The sequence below is a fragment of the Danio rerio genome, chromosome 4, assembly GCF_049306965.1.
Source record: "Danio rerio strain Tuebingen ecotype United States chromosome 4, GRCz12tu, whole genome shotgun sequence".
NCBI lineage: Eukaryota > Metazoa > Chordata > Actinopteri > Cypriniformes > Danionidae > Danio > Danio rerio.
Genome location: NC_133179.1, coordinates 51,148,772 through 51,167,500, shown reverse-complemented (window position 1 = coordinate 51,167,500; position 18,729 = coordinate 51,148,772). Strand labels below are relative to the sequence as shown.

Sequence of the window (18,729 nt, the reverse complement as noted above, 5' to 3'; positions counted from 1 at the left end):
CTACACGCTCCAAACTCTTGAGCTAAAACACACAACACTTGTTGGTTGAGCCGGGATGCACAATGAATGTAACACAGTGCGTTCTTTTCCTCTGCTGTTGGTGAAGCGAGCGCAGATACTGCTCATGTTGATGGAGACACCCTGCTGCAACATTCATTTATTACAGTGATCACACTTAGCTTTGCCATCGTTCTTCAGCACATGCAGCCTTTGAGCACATGTTGCAGTCCATCTCTAAACTATGTTCAGATTATTAAAGCTGCTCGCCAGCGCCCAAGTTCCTGACAGATTAGCAAGTGAAAAATACACATGTGTGCACAGAGAAGAGGAATCCAGATGTTGATTTTAGAACAAGAGTCTGAACATTAATCTAAGTGTCTGATTCCAGAATCCGAATCCATCTTCAATCCCCAACCCTATTCCTGACCTGATATTGTAGGATTCTTCAGCAGAAATGGAGGAAGAAGTTTCTCTGCTCAGCTCAAATGCTGAAACTGTACAGTGTGTCCCGCTTAATGTCACTGTAACTGAGCCAATACACTCCAACATTTACAGAGGAGATTCATTTCACACTCAATGATTTGCTCTTCATAGACATGACTGGAATACTCTACAAGCTGTATCTTCTGTCTGTCCTCACCCTATAACCCTCACAGAAAACTGAAGCTGATCACAAAAGAGCTTTCTAGTGTCTTTTTAAAGCCATTCAGTGTAAAAGCACAAGGCCAGTGCTGCTCCACATACTTGAGTTTGTCCAGTGTGTAGTTTGGATCCTCCAGTTGTTCAGAGAGCAGCTTGACTCCTGAATCTCCTGGATGATTGTAGCTCAGATCCAGCTCTCTCAGGTGTGAGGGGTTTGAAGTCAGAGCTGAAGACAGAAAACCACAGCCTTCCTCTGTCACCATACAGCCAGACAATCTACAAACACAGCAATAGTCCACATCACACAGTTGGACAATCACACATCTCTTTGTGTTGTGAAGATGCTGACTGCTGTTTCTGCTCATGTCAACAGCAGTGATGAACACACACATCCTGATTAGTTCTCCTTATTGATCGAGCCCTCGCATCAGCAAACACACTCACACAAATAATGTAGCATCTTAACATGGTTTTATAGTTGATTTTAAAATATTATAAGTGTGTTTTGTAGATGATCAACACCTAGATGCAGGATTACAGCTGCTTGTATGATTGTAAGACATTTACTCAAATGTTACAGAGGTCTGAAATGTGTAATCAGGTGTAGGGCTGGGAGTAACTGCCCATGATTTAATGCACTCGCTTTGCTTGCCATAATTGGAGTCACCACAGGAGGGCGCTCTAGACTAATAGGATTCAAGTGAGACAAATTTTATTTATTGGAAAATGTTAGATGTTTTGTAAATGTTTGTTGTTTATTTTTCTATGTTGTTCATTTGTTTTCTCTAGTTTTACGGTGCTTTGGTCTTTTGGTGATTCGGTGTTTACAACAAAGAACTGAGAAAATGATGATTTATGTGATGAACTTTATTGCATCCAAATAAACCATTTTAAATGCACCCGTCAAAACTCTCTGCCTATTTATTGAAAGCTGAAGGGCTGCTATACTGGGAGATGTCAGACAATATTTATTTATTTTACACACACACACACGCTGTGAAAGAAGCGCTGGTGAACTCCTCTGAATGACCAAAACACCCAGGCGGGACAGAGCAACAGACAGATGCTGAGCTGCTTATCTTGGAGGATGGCCAGCACAAACTCAATGCAGCTTCACACTCTCGTCCAGCCCTACATTACAGCATCATCAAGACGCATTTATTAACTACTAAAACTGTGGACAAGCAAATATGATACAGCCTATAGATACTGTCTAGCCAGTGCTCAGACTAATATGTGTGTAATGTGTTGAGGCCGCAGCTCATGATTGGCCATCCGCTTTCTCTTTCTCTTATTAATAATTATTTATACGGTTGGCATTAAAGGGAACATATAAACGTTATGCAACTAATTTCTAGCAGCTAAATGTGTCTGGAAAAATATTCAAAGACTTTTATTCTCATAAACCGCGCGGACGGGAATGCATCTGACTGTTCTGATTGGCTAAAGCAGACGTCTCACGTCAGCATGTTCTAGACGTGCACGCGCTCTTTCCGGCAATCTTCCTTCTATAGACCATCTCTGTGCAAAGAAACAAGCTCAGGGCTCCCATTGATTTAGCGTTACTGATGTTATAATATGTTATATTGTTGGAGCAATGTGTTAATAAAGTTATTACTTCCTAATGTTATAATAGCATTGTAATGTTGGAGCAATGTGCTAATAAAGTTCCATATGAGTACACAGTGGATTCACGTTGACCGGTCCGCAGTTAGAAAAAGGTTGTAGACCACTGGTTTAGATAATATTAAGAGTGTCGTGAGACTTTTATATGTTTAGAAGAAACTGCAAACTGAACAAACAGCAGAGCATGTCTAAACTTCACCAGAACACAACAGATATAAATATAAAAATATAAAATATGAATAAATAATTCAGAGGTAATTCATTAAAAAAGATCCTTAAATCAAACTGATTCCTTTAGTTTAAGTCACATTTGGGTATATTGGAAAAAAAGAAGCTCTGAAAGTGCAACATTTCATAATAGACTATGTAAAGCTATTAAATATATTTATAGATAAACATTCATTATTAAAGCTATGATTAAAATCACAACCCTGTAAATGTTTTGTTTTTTTCTTCTGTCAATCCACTGAATGGGGCTCCACATCAGGTAACCCAATATGAAACTGTATCTGTTGAGTGGAGAATCATTTACCTCAGTGTGTCCAGTTTACAGTGTTGACTCTTCAGTCCATCAGAGAGCTTCTTCACTCCTGAATCCTGCAGGTCATTGTTACTCAGGTCCAGCTCTCTCAGCACACAGTTTGAGGATTGTAGAGCTGAAGACAAACTCTTACAGCACTTAACAGTGAGATTACACATGGCCAATCTAAAAAATAATAATAATAATAATCAAAATGACTGTGTAATTTTTAGTAAGTTGTTTAATGCAATACATAATTATAATCCATCCATCCATCTAACAATCTACAGAAAGAAACGTCTTGAGTCTGGACATTTTGCAGTTTACTCAGTAAAGCTTTTGAATATATTTTTACAAACATTCATTAGTAAAGCTATGATTAAAATCACAACCCTGTAAATGTTTTGTTTCTTCCTCTGCCAATCCACTGAATGGGGATCCACATCAGGTAACCCAATATGAAACTGTATCTGTTGAGTGGAGAATCATTTACCTCAGTGTCTCCAGTTTACAGTGTTGACTCTTCAGTCCATCAGAAAGAAGCTTCACTCCTGAATCCTGCAGGTCATTGTTACTCAGGTCCAGCTCTCTCAGCACACAGTTTGAGGATTGTAGAGCTGAAGACAAACTCTCACAGCACTGAACAGTGAGTTTACACGTGACCAATCTGAGAAAGAAGAACACAGATTATGTCAACAGTGTGATTTTAGTCATTCATCTAATGTAAAAACAAACTATGAGTTTATTAATATGATAAAACTATTGGAATTTGTGTCAGTTAGAATTATTCACTATTGTTATTTATTAAAACTGAATATTAAATGTCATCTAATATATTCTTGAATATTTTGAAAGGTAAGAAAACTGCTAAATTTGAGTTTAGATAGGAGGACCACGAGACTTTATATATTTATGAACCTGCAAAATGCAAATGATCAGAGCCTGTCAAACCTGCTCCAATAAACCAATTCACAGATAAACTATAAATATAATCATTAAAAATATAAAATATAAATAAAGATTTTAGAGGTAATTAGATAAAATAATCTACATAAAATACAATAAAATACACTGATTTCCTTGTAATTGAAATCACAACCCTGTAAATGTTTTGTTTCTTCTTTTGTCAATCCACTGAATGGGGCTCCACATCAGGTAACCCAATATGTAACTGTATCTGTTGAGTGGAGAATCCTTTACCTCAGTGTCTCGAGTTTACAGTGTTGACTCTTCAGTCCATCAGAGAGAAGCTTCACTCCTGAATCCTGCAGGTCATTGTTACTCAGGTCCAGCTCTCTCAGCACACAGTTTGAGGATTGTAGAGCTGAAGACAAACTCTCACAGCACTGAACAGTGAGTTTACAGCGCTGTAGTCTGTGTAGAGGTCAGTAAAAGACACTGTATTATTGTGTGTGAGTGTGTTGTAATTATTGAAGTACTTATAATGAGTGATTTCTCCTCATAGGGAAAAGGAAAAGACTCCTTTAACTATTCAGAGTTGCTTTAATGATCTCAAGGAGGAAGATCAAACATTTGTATTTCATTATTACAAAAACTTTTTAAAGAGAAGATCTCTGGACCAAAATGAGTCGGCCAGACAGATTTATTTATTGCTATTTCTGTTCTTATATTTCTGATATTTCAAATCCATTCAGATCCTCATATTTGTTAAACAAAGCAAGACTCTCATATAATATTAACAGACAGAAAATACGACTTTACAAACTGTATTGCAAATAAATCACATCAACATCTTCATATTAGTCAATAATATTCCTGAAATGAATATAAAACTGACTGAATATAACTTTACACACATTAACATCAGTAAATAAAGAGACTCAGTGATGGGCTGTACATCTGCAGAAACACAGCTCATATAGAGACGCCCCAAAAACACCAAAGAACACCAATCAATGATCATTTCAGAAGAAATGACACTAAAGAGCAATACTATATCTGATATAAACAGGGTTTCTCATATTTGATTTCACATTAAATTTGAAATATTCACAATAAATAAACAGAAATAAAATACTTCACAGCATATGCTCATTACCTCATCAGACTTTACAGCATTTCACAATGTAAAAGTCATTTGTGGCAGCATTTATTTGATGGAAATGTTTTTATTTTACCTCAGTATGTCCAGTTTACAGTGTTGACTCTTCAGTCCATCAGAGAGAAGCTTCACTCCTGAATCCTGCAGGTTATTGTTACTCAGGTCCAGCTCTCTCAGCACACAGTGTGAGGATTGTAGAGCTGAAGACAAACTCTCACAGCACTGAACAGTGAGATTACAGCACTGTAGCCTGTGTAGAGGACAAACAGCAACAAAATCAGCAGTAAGAAATGAGCACTGTTGTCAAGCTACCTCATGGTGTTGTACCGTGGTGTTGGGCTGCAACCCCCATCTCCTTTCTCTGATCAGAAAACAAACACAATTATCCAAGAGCAACACTGTGTTAGATTTGAGCAAATACACATCAACAAATGTCCTATTCAGCTGGAGGAGCACAGGGATTTACAGGGATTTGAGTTATTTTCCAGGATAAACTGTAAAGCAAATGAAGTAGATTATTAAATAAGTACAAATGTTGTTTGTGTGAGTAAAAAGTCAAGAAAAGTTTGTTAAATACGTTTAGAAATGATTAAATAAATGAGCAAATAAGGAAACAGAACACTGCCGCCGCGTCCCCATGCAGTAATATGGTGTATCAGCGATCTCACAGGGGGACGATATCGCCAGCTAAAGATTTTCTGTTAAAGCAGGGCAGTGATTCACTAAACTGATCTGAGTCTTCAGTGCAGACTGATGTGTGTCTTCTGTGATCAATCAATGAATACTCACAGAGCTCTTCTGCAGTTTCTCACAGCTGCTATCAGTCTCCGTCTTCCCTCAGCTGATGTGTTGAATTTATTAAAGTCTAACTCATCCAGCGGCTCCTCTGACATCTCAATCATGTAGGAGATTGTTGAGCAGTGAGCAGGAGAGAGTTTCAGCCCTGAGTGTTTGTCTGATTTCACAAACTCCTGAATCTCTCTGGCCAGAGTCTGATCTTTCACCTCCAGCAGACAGAGGAACAGATTGATGGATCTTTCAGCTGAGAGAGGGTTATCTCTCTTGATCATGTCTTTAATGTCCTGTGTGATTCTCCTGATGTTCTCTGAGCTCTCCTCTGTGTGTGTCAGCAGATCCTGGAAGAGTCTCTGATTGGACTCCAGTGAGACGCCCAGCAGGAACCGCAGAAACAGATCCAGATGACCATTACTACTCCTGACAGCTTTAACTACTGCTGAACTGAGCAGATCATACAGAGACTTCTCAGAGCTGGCCTGTAGATGTTGATTATTTGAATATTCTCTCTCATAAATCACCCTCAGCGGTTCTCTGTTCTCTGTTAAATGGCAGTAAAACACAAAGAAAGCAGCCAGAAACTCCTGAAAGCTGAGATGGATGAAGCTGTAGACTTTCCTCTGATGAATCACAGATTCCTCCTTGAAGATCTCAGTGCAGATCCCAGAATACACTGAGGCGTCAGTGACGTCTATGCCGCTCTCAATCAGGTCCTCCTCATAGAACATCACATTGCCCTTCATCAGCTGTCTGAAAGCCACTTCAGCAAGTTTGAGGATCACTCCTCTGTTGGACTGCAGATTCTTTGGATCTCTCTCTTCATACTTCTGCTTCCTCACTTTGAACTTTAGCTGTCTGAAAGCCACTGTAAGTGTGTTGATCACTCCCCTGTTGGACTGCAGTTTCTCTGGATCTCCCTGCAAATTCTTTGGATCCCTCTCTTCATACTTCTGCTTCCTCGTGTCGATCTGAATCAGCAGGAAGTGGATGTACATCTCAGTCAGAGTTTTAGGGATTTCTGCCCTCACATCTTCTTCCAGGAGCTTCTGAAGCACAGTGGAGGAGATCCAGCAGAAGATGGGTATGTGGCACATGATCTGGAGGCTTCTTGCTCTTCTGATGTGGGAGATGACTCTGCTGGCTTGATGCTCGTCGCTGATTCTCTTCCTGAAATATTCCTCCTTCTGAGGCTCAGTGAATCCCTGAATTTCTGTCAGACGGTTGATGTATCTGGAGGGGATCTGATGGGCTGCTGCTGGTCTGGAGGTGATCCAGATGAGAGCAGAGGGAAGCAGATCTCCTTTCAGGAGGCTCCACATCAACACAGCCACTGATGAAGATTCAGTCACAGCACAAACTTTCTCCTCATCTGAAAAGTTGAGTGTGATTCTGCTTTCATCCAGACCATCAAAGATGAACACAACTCTACACTGCTCATAAATCTTGGGCTCCAGATCTTCAAGTTCAGGATGAAAGTCCAGCAGAAGTCTGTGAAGACTGTACTGATGATCTCTGATCAAGTTCAGCTCTCGAAATGGAAGCACAAACATGAAATCTACATCCTGATGGTATTTTCCATCGGCCCAGTCCAGGATGAACTTCTGCACAGAGACGGTTTTCCCGATTCCAGCGATGCCTTTAGTGAGAACAGTCTTGATCTGGGCTTTCTCCTTCTTGATCTTCTCCTCATGTCCTGCTCCAGCTGAGGCTTTAAAGATGTCATTGCAGTAGACTGGAGTGTGTTGTGAGGGTTTTGTTCTGGCTCTTTTCTCCATCTGTAAAACCTCATGTTCTTCATTCACTCCTTCACTCTCTCCTTCTATGATGTAGAGCTGTGTGTAGATCCTGTTCAGGAGGGTTTGAGTCTCTCCATGGTTGATTCCCTCAAATAATCTCTCATGCTTGTTCTTCATGCTGGTTTTGTGCTGCTCTTTGACTCTCTGAAGTTCATCATGTTCTGGTTGGAGTGAATCCTGCTGCAGGTCTCCAGTCTGATCATCTCTATCCACACTGCAGGAACAACAACAACACAAAGAACCAACGAGCCATGTGTGTTTTCTCTGAACCAGCAGAGACACAATACACAGATTTAATCCAGAACCAAACTACAGTAATACAGAAACGGTCCCAGATCAGCAAGAACAGGCTTCATTTTAGAAGTAGGTTTACAAATAAATGAAAAATACTAAATATTGACTGTACTATAGACTGATGTAATGAGCCTGTTTCTAAACTTAGGCATTTTCAACTAAACCACACATTAAACAATTCACTTTAATTAATCTAATCAGTGTATTTAAATTAAATCTACTAATTTATTTATTTAATTAAACATATCGTCTGTGAGGGTTACATTCATGGAGCTCACCTCAGTCACTGTCATTAGGTGTCATAACTTTATTATTATTATTTTCAAATCAATTTAAGGTAATATATGCACATTTCAGAGGCTGTGCACTTTACGGCAGGGGTGCAATTCTTGGCATAACAACGCTTCATCTATTATTTCTCTCTATAATATAAGCCTATAATGCAAAATTCTAGCCCATATTTTTATATAGATTGATTAATTCAATAGAGTGATTTTTACAAAATTTGACAACTGAAATGAGGCCATGTATGAGAAAGTCTGACCACTCTGATTTGTTTGGTGACGATGTCTGTGGGTGTCAAAATTAAAGTGCACATTTTTGCTTATAATATACATGTCGATTTTTTTCAAGTTTAGTTTCATCAATTGTAAACAAATAATTTTTAAATTGTCAGTTGTATTTAAAGAAAAGTTATGCTGAACAAAGTGTGAGTGTACAATTATGTTTGGCTTTGGACACTAAGAAATAGCTATTTTTTTTCTTTATTGGGTGGGGCCAGTGAACATTTTGTCAGGGCAAGTACAAATCTGAACCACTGACCCAATCAGGCCACTGGAAAAAATCCTTAGCCTTGAACCCTGTGTGGTGTGTTTGTCTCACAGAATCTTGTCTAAAATCTTTCTTTTTATCACAAACCCTTTGCTGACTATTGTAAAAGCCTGTAAACTCACTCTACTAACTCTAACAGTTTAAGTATTAATACTTTAGTCACTTATTGCTGCTTCAGTACTTCACTAATGGTCAGATGTGAGTGTGTGGACATTTAGTTTTAAAGTCTCCTGTAAATATAATACTTGTTAATGTCTGATCTTCTAGAAACACAGGATCATATAAATGCTGCAGTGTAATCATGTGTGTGTAGAGATGATCTACCTGATAGCAGGTTGAGTGATTTTACTCCTAAATGTTATTGGTCGATTCATAGACCAGTCACTCTTCATAGACACACAGCTGGGCTCTGCTTCTGCTCTCTTCTGATGAACTGAGCTAAAACAGAGAACATTAAAGTTGAGCGCTGCACACACTGCACAAACCTGATATTAATCATTCTTCATTTACAAAAACACTTAAATTAATTTCCTTTATATTTGAACAGAAACTGTCTGAATGTGGAAAATATCAGCAAACACAAATCAAGGCTCATTTCTAGTAGAGAAAGCCCAACAGAAATGCAGCACTATTAGAGCAGATTAGAGCTGAAACTAATCATCAAATCACTGAATAAAGTCCACAGTGTAGGTGTGGGAGGAGCTTAATCATGCAGGCGTGTCAATCATCATCACATGACTATAAAAGCAGCAGTATAAACTGCACTGTGTCAGCTGACTGTTATTCCCGCCTCCAGCAGCTCCCCTTATCCTCCTCCTCATCACTCAGTCTTCAGAAGGTCACTCATTGGGGGTTTGTCTGCAGAGCTCCAGTCCAGACTTTGAGGACAGCAAGACAAGTTCATTTACCATCATCTATCATGACTGAATGAGCAGGAGAACTCGAGAAATATCAATTCTAGAAACCAAATGTGTTGATCAGCAGCATCTATGAGGCCAACACAACATGATGATGACTGCGCTTCAGTGAAAACAGACTCAGATCAGAGGAATGGCTGATCAGTACAGCACAGAAACAGCAGGGGAAAGTGTGCAGGAAAAGCCCTTTATGGCAGGAGATCGGGAACACTTTAGTTTAGCTCACAATTCATACTATTAACTACTGGCTTATTATCTGTGTAATGTGAACATATGAACTGCTCATTAGTAGTCATACAGTATGATCTTATTGTGTATCCCCAACCCTACCCAAAACCTAAATCCACCTTCTACCTCACTAACTATTAATAAAGCGCTGATTGGTTTGTTAACACCATCAATTGTGGCCTGAAGTGTAAAGCGGAGATCTTCAAGCACTATCCTGCAGAGCTCAGATACAACATCTAACATCTGAAACCCAACAGATCCACAACACTAATTACCTGATTCATTTATTATGAAAATACTCATCAGTTGCAGATATTAAAGAGTTGATCTACCTGACAGCAGGTCCTGTGTTTTCACTCTTAAATTTTATTGGTTGCTCCATAGACCAGTCACTCTTCATAGACACACAGCTGGGCTCTGCTTCTGCTCTCTTCTGATGAACTAAACTAAAACAGAGAAGATTAAAGTTAAGCGCTGCACACACTGGGGTCAACACAGCAGATTTACTCAACATTTCATCATTAAAGGGCCATGAAACCCCTCGTTTCAGCAGGGTGTTTTCACACCTCTACTTTGGAAAAAGTCAGAAAAGTGGGCGTGTCCAGCTCTGTTTAGGGGGGAGTGTCGGAGGAACTAAAGTGGGAGGGTGTGAAAGTGACTATTTGGGCACGCGCGAGTTTCAGTCAAAATACACACAGTAGAAAGTGATGGTGTTTAACCTACATGGACATCTGTAGTCGAATTATTTGCCAAATTATTAAATGGTGGACTTTAACTGCAGTTTGGCTCTTTCATTCAGGGAATTCATTCATGCCCCTCACGACAAACGAGATATTTGAATCGAGGATCTGCTCTAAGCGTGTATTTTTCATGCAATGTTTGATACCGCACGGCGAATGAGAGAAAAAAACCCTCCGCATTTCCCGGAAACTTAGATGCTCACGGCAGGTAGTGTCAGAAAGCCAAATGTTATTCGGGTCACAAAATGCGGTGCTAACATTTCTGCACTCAGTGCAATAGTTAACTTAATTCGATACGAACAAACTGAATAAACAAAGAGCACTGGTCGCTCACCAAATCTGTAGAGACAGGACAATCACCAGTAACTAGAGCCGCGTCTTTATGAAGAAAAGACTACAAGCGAATCCGGATCTCAGCGTTTGCAGATGAGAACAGCTCTCAGGTAAACAATGTTCCTCCTTAGACACGTAAGTTATTGTTGTCGAGCGTCGCGTACACTGTTAATCCACACGTGATCCAGATGAGCTCTCACAGAGAGAAAATGAAAACGAAACTTAATGGCAGCAAACTATAAAAGCAACACTTCACGCTTGTTTTGCCAACACAACGTGGCGTCTCTGTGGTGTAAACACGGTGACACAAATGAATATTAATGAAGTTGCACAATAGAGCGCGCTGATTGGTTTGACCCAAGCCTTACTCATGCATTAATGCATCACACTGTAAGACGTAATAAGACTCACTCTGGCACAGACGCCCAGTCTGCACGCTGGAATACAACGCTATTATGTCCTGACCGTGACGAAGCTTTAAAAATTAGTTTCAAACCGGAAGTACGAATTTGCTTGAAATAACGCAAAAACAACCAATTTACACTTTTTAGTGAAATATAGGTGTCCTAATAGTGTTTTTAGCAGTGTGGGACACATATACGACTGTCAACAGCTCAAAAAATGTGTTTTGGTGTTTCGTGACGCTTTAAAACACTGTTTAAACAGCACTTAATGAAACTTTTCATAACTATTGTAGAAAAACTTGTGTGTGTTAAATATTCTGATCGATTAAAAGCACAACTAACAGAGAGTAAATATAATATCTTGTAAAAAATAATCATATAGAATGTCAAGTGTAGGTTTAATACCTGCATCCTGTAAACAAATCCTGATCTCTAGAAGTGTATTTGTTCTCCATCATGGATCTGAAGAGTTTGATCTCCAGCAGAAACCCTAGAAGAAGGTGAAGAACAATAACAAATCTCCAGTATAGAGGTAAAGTTGGTTTCATAATCGCACATTCAGACTTTCCCCTTAATAATATAATTTCATAAAAGTATTATTTGCAAACTCTAAATAGCGAAATCATATTAGCACTCAATGACTATCAAAGTACAACATTGTTCACAGTGAAATAAACAGTGTTAATGCTGTTTTCAAGTCATACTTGCATGCTAATTCCGATCGAATATTTAAAGTAACATGGTAAACAATATAGAGACTTAAGTCATTGATCAGCCTTCATAATTCAGCCTTCATAATTCAAAGATCAGCAGCTGAGACACTCAAATCACTGAAATCCAGAAGTCAATCGCATAGAGGTAAAGTTGGTTTTATATTCACACATTCAGACTTTCACCTTAATAATATAATTTCATAAAAAGTATTATTTCTAAACTCTAAATAGTGAATTCATATTAGCAGCCAATGACTATCAAAGTACAACATTGTTCACAGTCAAATTGACAGTGTTAATGTTGTTTTCAAGTCACACTTGCATGCTAATTCAGATCGAATATTCAAAGTAACATGGTAAACAATATAGAGACTTCTAAATGAACGAATGTGTGAATATAACCAACTTTACCTCTATGTTCATCGCTAGTAAACAAATGAAGAATCACAGCCATCCTCTATTTGACTAGGATTAAAATATAATCATTCATTCAGTTTATTAAACCTTACACGTTTTGTCAAGACATTAAAGATTTAAAGCTGTTCTGCGTTGTAAATGATGGATTATGTTTAAAATGGAGACACAACAACTCAGCACTATCACTTTCGTTTCTAAAGGAAGCTGTACATCATGAGTTTAGTGAAAAACATCCATCACAAACACTCTAAACAAAGCAGAGAAGAGTGAAAACAGCAGCAGGATTATTTTATCTATCTCATAAAATACATCTTAATATTCGCAGATTAAGTTCAGTCACTCCCATACAACCATCCATTACATCATTCAAAATTATACAAAATGTAATACCTTGCAAAATAGCATATATAGTACTTTTAAGGCACTTAAATTCCTCTAAATTGATTAACTTTCAATACTTTTTAAGACCCCGCGGACACCCTGCTACATGTTATGTGTGTATGAGTGACAGATTAGAAATGTCATCATATTTCATTGTCAGATTGATTCTTTTTCTGCTGGTGACTGGTCTTAAGCTGGATTTACACTATCAGCATGAATTAAGTATTTGCGCGAGTAGATTACACACAAAATCAATGCAAAAGCTTGAATCTTAAAAATAACACGACAGTGTGTTATTTTACTATGGTATCTGCTGGTTTGCGCACTAATCCAGAAGTCCATACCCTTCCAACGGCAATGGTATGGCCCGACTACGAGAGCAGAAAAGTAAAATGGAAAATCACAATAATGTGTCATTATTTAAAGTTTGTTCTGAGATCAGATTCAAATGCAACAACACAAACTTGTAGAATTGAAAATTACACCGAGTGACAATTATCCGTTGTTGAAGTACTCAGAAAAAATGGAAAATGAAAGTTTGAGATGCATTTTTCATTTGTTTAATTTTGACCGTGTGAATTAAACAAAGCACTGCAAAGCGTTACACGGATCTATACAGAACTCTGACACCTCATATTTCACATTTGATGTATGATATGTAGTTTATTAAGATAAGATCAGGTTAAGCCAATTACTCATTTATATATTTAGTTTGTCAGTTGGTAGTAAAAATGTCTACTGACATTAAAGAGTTAAATACATTTTAAGGAACATCAGCAGTTTTTCTTCCTGTTTAACTGTTAGGGCTGGTTGAACTTTTCTTTCAATTTCATAAATGTTGATTTCAAGTTATATTTTGTGCTGATTTATGGAGTGAACATGATATTAATGATTAAAAACAGATTCATAACATTAAGAAATAAAGTGTTCAGACACAGTGTTGAAATTACCATGTTTTTACACCATGATTAAACAGTGTTTGAGGCTTTGAGACAGTGTTTGAGCATCCGCATCAGACAAACATTTAAATCAAATCACACTTACATGTTTAAAATCCCTTCATCATTTCCACAAATAAGCGTAATGGTAGAAGTATCAAACTTACATGCAAAAGTGCAGACACTCTTGTCCAGAAGAAACACAATCTGAGCTCTTTGACTCTTTCAGTTCTTCTTCCCTTTCTTCTTCTTCCTGATTTATTGCCTGTCAGGAACTCAACTTGGAAGGTGCATTACTGCCACAACCACACAGCAAATTTTAGATAGTAGATTTAACTACCTTAGAGTTAAAATTAACACTCCCTCAGAGTTTATATGGGAACCACTATAAGTGTTAAAAATAACACTTTTGAAAGTGTTAACATTGTCAACACCAAGAGAGTGTTAATTAGCAAACTCTTATTGTGTAAAATATCTGTAAAATTTCCGAAAAAATACCAGCAGCTGTGGTTGCCAGAATCTTTCTGTGAAAAACATGGAAGTTTTATATAACTGTATAAATTTACAAAAAATAACCATATTTCATGAACTAATACATTGTTTATTTTACAAAATCATAGCTTAGTGCACAAAAATGTAAAGTCTTTAGATGCAATAATGTTTTCATGTGTGATTGCAATTAGCAAACAGATTTTGACTGCATTAATAACTTCACAGTTACCTTTAAACAAAAGAAGATGCAGCATAACATCAAATACTCTCAGTTCATCTTGGACTTGAACAGAGACGCTATTATCCTCCACAATGGGAACACAAAAACTGTTTAGCTGTTTTTCTTTCTTTTTTTTTCATTTTTAGATTTTACGTAAAAATACCAGCAGCTGTGGTTGCCAGTAATCTGCTGTTTTTAACATTCATAAATTCAGTTTACAGAATATTTCTGTTAAAAGCACATTCAACAGTCTGTATTTTTTATCGATCTCACACTGCAAATTTTAGATTTGGTAGATTTAACTACCCTAGAGTTAAAATTAGCACTCCCTCATTGTTTATATGGGAACCACTATAAGTGTTAAAATAACATTTTTGAAAGTGTTAAAATTTTTAACACCCAGAGTGTTAATTAGCAAACTCTTATTGTGTAAAATATCTGTTAAATGTATGTCAAAATACTGGCAGCAGTGGTTGCCAGTAATCTGCTGTTTTTAACATTCATAAATTCAGTTTACAGAATATTTCTGTTAAAAGCACATTCAACAGTCTGTATTTTTTATCGATCTCACACTGCAAATTTTAGATTTGGTAGATTTAACTACCCTAGAGTTAAAATTAGCACTCCCTCATTGTTTATATGGGAACCACTATAAGTGTTAAAATAACATTTTTGAAAGTGTTAAAATTTTTAACACCCAGAGTGTTAATTAGCAAACTCTTATTGTGTAAAATATCTGTTAAATGTATGTCAAAATACTGGCAGCAGTGGTTGCCAGTAATCTGCTGTTTTCAACATTTTACATTCGTAAATTCAGTTTCCAGAATATTTCTGTTAAAAATACATCCCATAGTCTGTATTTTTTATTCAAACACACTTAAGCCTTAAATTCCAGACCAAAACCCTAACTAGTGTCCTCACTACAGAGGCCTGAACACTCAGACAGTGATGAAGTTAATGAGACAATTAAGTGTCTAATTAAAGGAGGATTGAGAATTGTTGATGAACAACTGTTAACAAGCAGAATCACTGAAGGACAGAAAAACACAAGCCAAAACCAAAGATGAAATCAACTGAGAAAAAAAACTCTAAATAAAATAATAATCAATAAAAATAAAACAAATTACACAATAAAAAATGTTATTTTTCAACATCTTTAAAAAAAACTCATCACATTAAACAACTTATCATGGAGCTTCACCTATTACTGACCTTTGACTTGATTTCTGTCATGTGAACAAAAGCTCTTAATAAAATTTCTGTTCATTTAAAGTCACCATGATGGAGGACAGAGTCTGCTTTAGTCAGGCTCTTTAACTTCTTACTATAAATGTCTTTTATTTTGGCTGCTAAAGTTAGTGTTAATCACACTATTTATACATATAGCATGGAAAGCCAAAAGAAAATTAAGTGTTAGTCTGAAGAGATTATTTATGATATCATAGCCTTCCTTTCCTGCTTGTTTTCTAATTCAGTATCATATTAATTATGTGTGAGGAATGAATAAAATACATAATGAAACCACAGAAACTCCAATAATTAATGACTTTATAACAGGTTTAAAAATACGATTTACAATAAGAATGTTTGATCTACAGCAGAAGTTAAAAACACCCAGACATCAACAATTAGTCTTTGAATCTCAATGATGGTGACAAACAAAAAAATAAAAATCAAGTAAAAAAAAAAACATTACTGAAATATCACCTCCCAAAAACAACACAAACAAAGGAAAAGAAAGAGATTGTAAGAACATAAAGCTGCATAATTTATTCATGCTGCAATGCATGCTGGGAGCTTTGTACTATGCTGGCACCCAGCATGCATTGCAGCATGAACTATGCAGTTTTTTTTTTTTTAGCAACCACGGTTGAGGTTCATATCCTGATTCTTGATGTCTGTGTGTCTTAAAGAGCAAGCTGGACCTCGAAAGTTTAGTGCATGACTCTCTAATTATTAACTGCATGCTAATTGTCTGTTGAATCTTCTATGAAGAGCAGCAGACTGCCAGTAGTGTTGTCCCATGCAGTTTCAATACAATTATATTAGCATGTTTTTATGAATCAACTTATTAAACACCTGAAATTATATCTAGAACAATTAAGCATTAACAGTATAATTTCTCTTGACCTTTCTTGCTATAACTGATGAGGTTTAGAAACACAGCTATAACAGTCAGAGAAACATAAGGATATAAGAGTAAAGCTTCAAGAACTCAAATAAGCAGCCTCTGATCTCCATGATGGTGAGGTCAAATGAAATATTTTTAATAAAAAAAATATTCTTACAGAAATGAAGTCAAACTGTAATCAGTGAAGCTGCTTATGCTATTATTTAATGGAGTTGTTTAATCCTCTGTTTTAATTCAGTTGGTTTGATGTGAGGCTGTGTCTGTAGTTTTATTTCTTCCTTCAATTTCTTATTCCTTCAGTGATTGTGCTTGTTAGCAGCAGGTGTCTGAATTCACTTATTTGTGGTCATTCACTCTGTCTAGTGGACTAAACTAATTGACTAATTTAAGGGCCAGGTGAATGAGGGTGTGGCGAGATTTCAGACACTCTGATTAGTTTCTCAAATACAAGGGTTTTCTACAAAGGTAGATACATGTTACTCTGTATGACAAGGAGGCAAATCAGCTTCTAACGCCGAGAGGGTTATTTATCTTTATCTAACTCTAGAATTTTAACACTGTACTCTGAATTACCACAACACTTGAAATTTAACACCAATGAATTTGCTGTGTAGCCTCCAGCAGCACTGATTGTCCTCCTCCAGCCAAAAGAGCACCAATGGCTGAACTGTTTGAAGACATCTTTTCAATTGAACCGGCATCATCATCCTCCAAGTCTTTGTCTGAAGTGGTGAATGAGGAGGTGCAGCATTACAGAGCAGCACAGCAAATTTTACATAGTAGATTTAACTACCTTAGAGTTAAAATTAACACTCCCTCAGAGTTTATATGGGAACCACTATAAGTGTTAAAAATAACACTTTTGACAGTGTTAACATTGTCAACACCAAGAGAGTGTTAATTAGCAAACTCTTATTGTGTAAAATATCTGTTAAATTTCCGAAAAATACCAGCAGCTGTGGTTGCCAGTAATCTGCTGTTTTCAACATTTTACATTCGTAAATTCAGTTTCCAGAATATTTCTGTTAAAAACAAATCCCATAGTCTGTATTTTTCATTCAAACACACGTAAGCCTTAAATTCCAGAGCAAAATACTAACTAGTGTCCTCACTACAGAGGGCTGAACACTCAGACAGTGATGAAGTTAATGAGACAATTAAGTGTCTAATTAAAGGAGGATTGAGAATTATTGATGAACAACAGTTAACAAGCAGAATCACTGAAGGACAGAAAAACACAAGCCAAAACCAAAGATGAAATCAACTGAGAAAAAAAAAACTCTAAATAAAATAATAATCAATAAAAATAAAACAAATTACACAATAAAAAATGTTATTTTTCAACATCTTTAAAAAAAACTCATCACATTAAACAACTTATCATGGAGCTTCACCTATTACTGACTTTTGACTTGATTTCTGTCATGTGAACAAAAGCTCTTCATGAAATTTCTGTTGTTCATTTGAAGTCACCATGATGGAGGACAGAGTCTGCTTTAGTCAAGCTCTTCAACTTCTTACTATGAATGTCTTTTACTTTGGCTGCTATAGTTAGTGTTAATCACACTATTAATATATATAGCATGGAGAGCCAAAAGTAAATTAAAGTGTCAGTCTGAAGAAATCGTTTATGAAATCATAACCATTCTTACCTGCTTGATTTTTAATTCAGTATCATATTAGTTATGTGTGAGAAATAAATAATATACATAAATGAAACCACTTCAGCTCAAACAATTAAAGACCTTATAACAAGTTTAAAAAAAAAAACATTTACAATGAGAATGTTTGATGTATGGCAGACCTTAAAAACACACAGACATCAACAATTAGTCTTTGAATCTCAATGATGGTGACAAACAAAAAAATAAAAATCAAGTAAAAAAAAACACTACTGAAATATCACCTCCCAAAAACAACACAAAATAAAGGAAAAGAAAGAGATTGTAAGAACATAAAGCTGCATAATTTATTCATGCTGCAATGCATGCTGGGAGCTTTGTACTATGCTGGCACCCAGCATGCATTGCGGCATGAACTATGCAGCTTTTTTTTTTTTTTAGCAACCACAGTTGAGGTTCATATCCTGATTCTTGATGTCTGTGTGTCATAATGAGCAAGCTGGAGCTTGAATGTTTAGTGCATGACACTCTAATTATTAATTGCATCCTAATTGTTTGTTGAATCTTCTATGAAGAGCAGCAGACTGCCTGTAGTATAGTCCCATGCAGTTTTAATACAACTATATT

General features: G+C 36.7%; 2 protein-coding genes across 2 annotated transcripts in view; both read right to left on the bottom strand.

Annotated features, from left to right (window-relative positions):
• Positions 1-5,146, bottom strand: part of LOC137490826 (tripartite motif-containing protein 14-like) — a 262,825-nt gene extending 257,679 nt beyond the window's left edge. The window contains exons 1-4 of the mRNA XM_073947808.1: positions 4,927-5,146; positions 3,989-4,162; positions 3,282-3,455; positions 2,801-2,974 (exon numbers count right to left, since the gene is read on the bottom strand). Of these exons, the coding sequence (XP_073803909.1) occupies positions 2,801-2,967 (167 nt within the window). The 5' untranslated portion in view covers positions 2,968-2,974; positions 3,282-3,455; positions 3,989-4,162; positions 4,927-5,146. The remainder of the gene's footprint in view (positions 1-2,800; positions 2,975-3,281; positions 3,456-3,988; positions 4,163-4,926) is intronic.
• A 376-nt stretch (positions 5,147-5,522) lies between these two features.
• Positions 5,523-13,945, bottom strand: LOC108183454 (protein NLRC3-like). The gene is made up of 5 exons (XM_068220150.2): positions 13,805-13,945; positions 11,594-11,678; positions 10,044-10,157; positions 8,891-9,004; positions 5,523-7,655 (listed from the first exon to the last, which is right to left on the bottom strand). Exons 2-5 carry the CDS (start codon positions 11,644-11,646, stop codon positions 5,636-5,638), a joined length of 2,301 nt encoding a protein of 766 aa, XP_068076251.1. The 5' UTR covers positions 11,647-11,678; positions 13,805-13,945; the 3' UTR covers positions 5,523-5,635.
• Between the last annotated feature and the right edge of the window lie 4,784 nt (positions 13,946-18,729).

Bases quoted from the DNA above. Each gene is read 5' to 3' on its own strand.
- LOC108183454 (XM_068220150.2), bottom strand. From the start codon at position 11,646: ATGATGGAGAACAAATACACTTCTAGAGATCAGGATTTGTTTACAGGA. The intron at 9,005-10,043 runs GTAGATCAACTC...TCTCTGTTTTAG, and splicing joins AACACAGGACCTGCTGTCAG to CTCAGTTCATCAGAAGAGAG. The intron at 7,656-8,890 runs GTAGATCATCTC...TTGTTCCTGCAG, and splicing joins ATCACTCAACCTGCTATCAG to TGTGGATAGAGATGATCAGA.